Raw genomic sequence first — 8488 nt, forward strand, 5'->3', positions numbered from 1 at the left:
TTTTATGTATTAGGCTTTATGCATCCATTACCGTAAGTTTGGCCGACTGTATTATGATGGATTTCTTCTTTGATGTGGTTTGAAGAATCTGATGTTGAGTGCGCCTGTAGAGGAAGTTTTCTGATAAATGCTGTGTTTGAGGAAACAAGGAAGAGAGTTTTCTGATAAATGCTTTGTTTGAGGAAACAACGAAGACAGTGCACACACACAAAAAAAAAAAAAAAAAAAAATTGTTATGTCTACCATGAGACTGTAGAAATGTTTGATTAACACCATTTTATTTCTCTTGTCCAAATGGATTATGATTATGAACAACATAAGCAAATGAAGGACAGGATGCCAATTTTCATCAAGGGAAAACAAAAAGGTCACAAAAATAATTAACTATTCTAGGTGTATTTTCATGCTTAGAATTTATATACAAAAAACTTGATGCATGAGTAGGTCCAAGTCACATTCAGTTCCCATCATCTCGTTGGCTGCTATCGTCAGAAAGAACCCTAGGCTCTGCCTCCGTTAGATTTTCTGCTTCTCTATTAATGTCATCATTTCCATTGTCATACACTTGGGAACTTACCACATGACCACTTAAATCCTTGTGTTTTAAATTGCCTGTTATAAAGAAGATGGTTAGACACAAGGTAAGATTCAGTGTACATGACCACCTATTCTGATGCTGAGTCGATAATATGGAAGGACTGTGATGAGCATGAACACACACCAACAAAAATGCTTAAATGTGTCATATGAGGAGACAGGATGATAGTGGAAATGAAACAGAAAGTGCCTATGTCCATATGATTATGAACCTACCCATCCAAAAACTGCACCCACTTGAGGTATTGTGTAACAAAGCCTTGACATGGAACACAAAGCGCTCCAAAGACCTCTTAGTAGCAGGAACATTGCGTGTGACCATTGTCCGTTTTGACCCCTTAGCGAAATAATGATATTCCAGTGAAGACGGAGAGATACTGATCTGTCAAAGACAGCTAGTTGCATAAATAAAATCATACCTTGGCCTCAGAACACAAGGTCTGTATAATTCTTGTTGCCTTTTGAAGCTCTCTGACCTGCAACACATTATTAAGGCGAGAAAAGAGTATGATATGAAGATGATTTGACATTGTCAACTAGTGGGAAGCAAGATGCATCTTACCGTTTGAATTATAATGTCATTGTGTTCTTGGAAATGGTCATGTAAGAAGTCAAATGCTGGAGAAATATTCATCATTCAGTGTCCTACCATCAATCATTTGAAAACTGTTAGGACTTGGATTGTACCTTTAAGAAATATATCAACAAACTTGCCTCCATACTTGACTGCCATAGCATGCACAGCTACCTGCATTCCACAGCATAGTAGATAGACAGTATTTTTTGCACAACATTTCTTTTATTATTTGTAAAGAAGTTATCTGAAAACTATACATTCTTTCACAGGTGACAAAAATATAGATAAGAACCTTCTGATGCGTGCTCTCAAATTTTATTAATTAATTAATTGCTTCCGTAGCGTAGAAAATTGATCTATCATGTTATGATAATAATTTCTATGCAAATGCACAGACAATGAACCTGGTATATTGTCCCTAGTATTTTCAGGTACTAGAAAAATTGCATTCCATAGAAACGTAGACCCGTCTTTTGATTAATGTACATATTCTATTGTATCCGTACATTTATTTATTTTTGTACGGATAAAAGAATTATGTACATTGATCAATTGATTGTCCAGTATGGACAGTTTGGAAAATGTGAGTAATTCTATAGGTCATTACCATAATCAAATGGTATGCTGAGGGTTCGGAAAAAATTTCGGATGGTATTTTCCTTTTGTTCTTCCTATACGGAAGAACTAAGGGAAAATGCTGCCGAAATTTTTTTCGACTCTTGTTGCATATCATTTGATTTTTGTAATTGACCTATAGAATTAATGCATTTTCTGAATGGGATAGGACCTTCTTTACCTATTAGTTGATGATAGCAAGCATTTACTATGTAAACTTTATGTAGTTGTTATTTTTTTGGATTTTATGAAATGACTGATATTTTTTACTCATTGCATTAATATAGATTGTATAATTTTTTTTTATTTTTAGATAAATTGCAAGTTCGGTCAGTTTTATCCTACAATGGACAAAAGTTGGATAAATAAACCAAGGAATAGTAAATAATATTTAGATGGAGTTCATGACTTCATTAAATTTGGTATGGAGAAAAGTAGTTTGAATGGAAAGATTTTATGTCCATGTCGGAAATGTGTAAATAGTTCTTCTTTAGATCCACAAAATGTTGAAGAACATTTGGTATGGAATGGTTTTTTAAGAGGTTATACCGACTGGATTTTTCATGGAGAATCTATGTTGCCATCATCATGTAACCAACCCCTGACTCATTGCGGATCCACTAGCCTAGAAGATAATTCTGCAAGAGATGATGATATAAGGGGTTTGATCACAGATGCTTTTGGATTTGATGTTCAAAATTTAGGAGAATCCAGTAGTATACAAGAAACAGTTGGGATGTTTGATGGATGTACGCATACGGAACGTATGCATGTTGAGGAGCCCATACATACATCTAATGATGAGACAGCTCGTTATCACACCTTAATGAAAGATGCAGACGAAGAATTATATCCGGGTTGTACAAAATTTTCTAAGATTTCTTTCTTGTTCATTTATTTCATATCAAATATTTGAATGGATGGTCTGGAAAGAGTTTTACCATGCTGCTCAAGTTATTAAAGGATGCATTTTCAGAAAGCACTCGTTTACCACCATCGTATTATGAAGCTAAGAAAGTAGTAAAGGAATTGGATCTTGGATACGAAAAGATTCATAGTTGTCCGAAAGATTGTATGTTATATCGGGGTGAAAACGCTAATCAAGAGTCATGCAATGTATGTGGATCTTCAAGATGGATAACACAAAAAGAAGATCGAGATGATGTACTGAATGAATTGGATGCAACGCGGAGTAAAAAGAAACCGGCCAAGGTATTGCGTTACTTTCCTCTTATACCTAGATTGAAAAGGATTTATGCATCATCAAAAACAGCTTCATCAATGAGATGGCATCATGAAGGACGTACAAAGGATGGAATGTTGAGACATCCAGCAGATAGTCTTCAATGGAAAGCATTTGATGATAGACATCCTGATTTTGCCTCTGATGTTCGCAGTGTTAGGTTTGGCTTAGCTTCTGATGGCTTCAATCCATTTCGGACCCTGAGTTCTACCTACAGCACTTGGCCAGTCGTTTTGATACCTTACAATTTGCCACCGTGGATGTGCATGAAACAATCATCACTTATCTTGTCAATGGTTATTCCAGGAGATAAGGGTCCAGGCAATGATATTGATATTTTTCTACAGCCTTTGATAGAGGAATTGAAACAGTTGTGGGAGGGTGTTGATGCATTTGATGCTTCCAACGGCCAAACATTTAAACTACGGGCAGCATTGTTATGGACTATTAATGATTTTTCAGCATATGCCAATTTATCTGGCTGGAGTACAAAGGGACGGGTCGCATGTCCTTGTTGTGGAGATTCAACACATTCAATTTGGTTAAAACATGGAGGTAAATTTTGTTACATGGGACATCGTCGATGGTTGGAAGCAAATCATCCGTTTCGATTTCAGAAAGATTTGTTTGATGGTACTATAGAATTGGGATGTGCCCTATTCCACCTTCTAGAACTGATGTTCATAGACAAATGGATGGCATGAATTACAGCTATGGTAAGCACTCAAAGTCCTCTAAAAAAAGAGGAAGGGATGATGTTGAACGCTCAGTGCACGAAGGGTTACCAGAGGAAGTCAGTATCAGTACTATAGATGCAGAGTTGTTTCAAGATCCAGACAATTATTTCGAGGATGAAAATGAGGAAGACACACAGATAGCATCTACACAACAGCCAAGTAAATATTTATGAAAAAAACGAAGTATCTTTTTTGACTTACCTTATTGGAAACATAATCTTATTCGGCACAATCTTGATGTCATGCATATAGAGAAGAATGTTTGCGATAATTTACTTGGAACATTTTTAAACCTTGATGGAAAGAGCAAAGATAACATGAAGGCACGTCTTGATTTAAAAGAAATGGGTATCCGACAGGAACTTCATCCTAAAATGCTTGCTAATGATAGAATTATGTGCCTCCTGTATGTTACACAATGTCTGCTCGAGAAAAGGATAATTTTTTGGGAGTTTTGAAAAGTATCAAAGTACCCGATGGATATGCATCGAATATTTCACGATGTGTGCATCTAAAGGATCGAAAACTTTCAAATCTTAAAAGTCATGATGGTCACATATTGATGCAAGATATTTTTCCAATAGCTTTAAGATCGTCATTGCCGAAACAAGTTGTTACAATTGTACTTCGATTATCGTCATTCTTTAAGGCATTATGTTCCAAAGTTATTGATCCTCGGGAACTTGATCAGTTAGAATCGGATATTGCAATTACACTTTGCCAGATGGAAAAGATTTTTCCTCCTGGATTTTTTACTATTATGGTACATCTGTTCGTTCACCTAGCTTCAGAAGTAAAGTTGGTGGACCGGTACATTATAGATGGATGTATCCTATTGAGAGGTATTATTACAAACCTTAAATCTTTTGATAATTTTATTAGAAACAACAGCATACTGATATTTAATAAATATTTAATTCTTGAAGGTATCTTGTGCGTCTTAAAGATTATGTGCGAAATAGAGCCTATCCCGAAGGCTCGATTGCTGAAGCATATTGCGGATGAATGTTTGACATTTTGTTCAAGATATCTTCAAGGTGTAGAGACTATTTTTAGTCGACCTCAACGGCATAATGACTTTGTGGAGAATGCAGAACTGTATAAGTTCTTAACTGCTGGAAAATTCTTGAGAAGAGGTGAAGGTATTGTACTTGATCAAAAATCCTTAGCACAAGCACATCGTTATGTGTTACTTCATAGTGACATAATATCTGACCATCGCAGGTTAGTATATTTAAGGAATGACATCAAAATTTAAATTTTATATTAGATATAATGTTCTAAATGATATATTTATATTTTATGCAGTGAATTTTTAATTTATCAGAGACGAGCCAATCATAACATTCGTCCTAATGCAAGGATTGAACAGCGATGGTTGGTCGAGTTATTCCCTATGTGGCTTTCGAATCAGGTGTGATTTATATTTAATTATGGATATATTAATTTTTGATACTATTTAATATCAGATAACTCAACTGCACTTCGTCATATCATTTTTTGTTAGGTATCAAAGATGATGGAGACAAATAATTCAGATGAACTAATAGCTCTTGCTCGAGGACCTAACAAGATTGTGAATAGATATAATGTTTCATAATTAATGGCTTTAAATTTCATACTAGAGAACGGAAAAATTTAGAAAAATACAGAATAGCGGTGTTATGGTGGAAGCGGATGGAAAATCCTATTATGGTGCACTTAAAGATATCTATGAGTTGGATTATTATGGAAAATTTAAAGTAGTACTGTTTAGATGTGATTGGATAGACATAAACTCACCAAGGGGTTTGAAACAAGATGCAAATGGATTTACACTTGTAAATTTTTCAAGGTTGATACACACTGGTGTGTTATTGAAGGATGACCCATTCATTTTTTCATCTCAAGCTCGTCAAGTATTTATGTACAAGACGCAAAGATAAAGATTGGTTTACTGTCATCAAAAAAAACCTAGAGACTTATATGATATGGGAAACCAAGTGGAGGATTGATGACGATGACACTTATACACAATGTATGCCCTACAATTTTGTGCCAGCTGATGATTTAATGCTACGACGACGTTGTTAGAACAGAATTCGGAAGAAACACTACTGCTTGATTGTTACTGGTAATAATTATTTATGATGTATATATTTTGCATTATTATTGTTTATTTTACTCCATATATTAACTGATTCTACCTTTTATTTATATAAATGCTAGGTGACATCATGCTCGCAGGGACGATATGCTGGTTGCAGTTCCAGTTTTCACAGACAGAGGCCGGTACGTCTTCTTCAGCACAGCAGCCTGAGGCCAGTTCAGCTGCACAGCATTCTGAGCCCTGTCCTTCATCATCAGCACAGCACGATCCTCCTGTTCATCAGCCAGATGATGAGATACACGTGCAGGGTATATATTGTCTTTCATGTAATTTTTTTTATTTCATTTTATATATATTTATGATATAGTTACTTTTATGTATTTTTTGCAGACGGATCCGGGAGAGTACGCCCCAGACGCGGACCCACAGTAGTACGAGATGTGTGGCAGATGCGTGAGGGCGAGAGGATTGTTGTGGAGTGCAATCAGCTAGGTCAGCCAATTAAGAAAGCTGCCTGCTTATTGACTTCATTTTTGGGGACTGTTGCTCGGAGGCCTCAGCTATGTCCGTTGGGCTATGCAAAATGGAATGACATGCTTCCAACGTACAAAGTTGAGCTCCTCCGAGTTATAGAGGTAATGAATTGATGTTCATACTGTATATTAATTGTTAATCATTTATATAATTTATTTCATTTAACTTTTTTTTTTATAGAGCAAGTTTGTTCTCCCTCCATCCACTCATGATTTTGTAATGAAGTCTCTCAACCGCAAATGGAAAGAATATAGAGCACAATTGAAGAAGGACTATATGAGACAGGGTATGACAGAGGAGGAGGTTGCTAGGAATTGTCCTCCTGATGTACCCCCTCATCAGTGGATGGAGTTGGTTCATTATTGGTTCTCCGAGAGGGCACAGGTATATTATCTGTTTATTATCTTTTTTTCTAAATATTTTATAAAAATATTGATTTTTATTATATATTATATATAACAAGTTCTTTACTTTATTTTACAGACTTATTCTGCTATTGGTAGAGCTGCACGAGCAGCTCAGTCTGTTCCTCATACATCGGGGTCGAAGAGTTATGCACGACTCCGACAGGAGTTTGTATGTTCCTTAAACTTTCATAATTAACTTTTAATTTTTATGAAATATTTATATAACTAATATCATTATGTATCGTGGACCATGTCTGTATCATGATACTCATATATTTTTTTAAATTATATAACTGTTTGCTTAAAATTGAAATTATTTGTGTAGGAGGATGAGCATGGGAGGGAACCCGGACAAGTGGAGTTTTACCGGATGACTCATACTCATCAGGATGGTACTTTTGTTCGAGATGAGTCGAGAGATTTATATGTACGGCATTATTAATATTATATTTTTTGCAATGATTTAAATTTAATTTTGTTAGCTATTAATGTATAACTCTTGTTTTCAAAAAAAATACAGGAGAGGGCTACATCTCTCATTGCGGAGCGTGACGACGAGTCCGCAGCATCTACGCAGCAGAGCCGTATCGAGGCCGAGGTTCACAGAGTTGATGGGACCAGAGCGCTACGCCGAGTGAGGGGTTATGGAGTAGGAGTCACCCCCACTCAGTTATCTGAGGTTAGTAGATATACGCAGCATGCTGCAGCAGATGCTCAGGATTCACGCGTTCGCAGACTCGAGGCGGAGATACAGGAGATTAGACAGAGTCGTGCCGCTGAGATGGAGGAGATGCGACAGAGCCGTGCCGAGATGCAGGCCATGAGGGGACAGATTGATCGCCTTACATCTTTATTAGAGATGTATGGTTCATCTCAGGTAAACACATAATATTAAATATATATTTTTGTATTAATTTAATGATTTATATATTTTATTTATAGATATGCAAATCATGCTTTTGATATGTTTTGTAGGCTCCTGGCATATCAGGCACCCGTCGAGATAGCGGCACGTCACGTGGAGACAACGACGACCATCCGCCTGCAGATTATTTATTTTTTTGTATTTTTATATTTATTTATATTACTCTTGATTGTAATGGATTATTTACTTTTTTTTTATATAAAATATTATCTTTTGGTTTGTTAAATTTTCTATTTAAGTTTGCTTTTGATGTGAATGATGGTGATTGTACAGGTGTGTGAATGTGGTGATTGTACATGTTTATTGTAATGATATATTTGTACAGGAATGTATGTATTTTTTTTTTAAAATATATTTTTTTTTTTCTCTTAAAACCTTTAACGACGCTTATAAGCTCGTTAAATTTTTTTTACGCTTTAAGCTAAATTTAACGACGCTTATAAGCGTCGTTAAATTTGTCTTGCGACGCTTTAAAGTCGTAAGATTTCATTAACGATTATAAGCGCGTTAAAATATTTACGACGCTTTAAAGCGTCGTAAAGAATTTCTATTAACGATGCTTATAAAGCGTCGTTAAGACAAATTTAACGACGCTTAAAGCGTCGTTAATGTAAATCTTTACGACGCTTTAAAGCGTCGTTAAAAAATAACGACGCTTTTAAAAGCGTCGGCGCTTTTCCCCACTCTTACATAGTCGACGCTTGCGACGCTTTTGAAGCATCGTAAAGCCAATAGCGACGCTTTAAAGCATCGTTAATGACCAT

General features: G+C 35.8%; 1 protein-coding gene across 1 annotated transcript; it reads right to left on the bottom strand.

Annotated features, from left to right (window-relative positions):
- Positions 1-265: 265 nt before the first annotated feature.
- Positions 266-1416, bottom strand: LOC140856158 (uncharacterized). Its single transcript, XM_073253315.1, has 5 exons — positions 1285-1416; positions 1160-1215; positions 1017-1073; positions 814-934; positions 266-612 (listed from the first exon to the last, which is right to left on the bottom strand). Exons 1-5 carry the CDS (start codon positions 1349-1351, stop codon positions 458-460), a joined length of 456 nt encoding a protein of 151 aa, XP_073109416.1. The 5' UTR covers positions 1352-1416; the 3' UTR covers positions 266-457.
- Positions 1417-8488: the final 7072 nt, after the last annotated feature.

The sequence above is a fragment of the Elaeis guineensis genome, chromosome 3, assembly GCF_000442705.2.
Source record: "Elaeis guineensis isolate ETL-2024a chromosome 3, EG11, whole genome shotgun sequence".
In the NCBI taxonomy this organism is placed as follows: Eukaryota; Viridiplantae; Streptophyta; class Magnoliopsida; order Arecales; family Arecaceae; genus Elaeis; species Elaeis guineensis.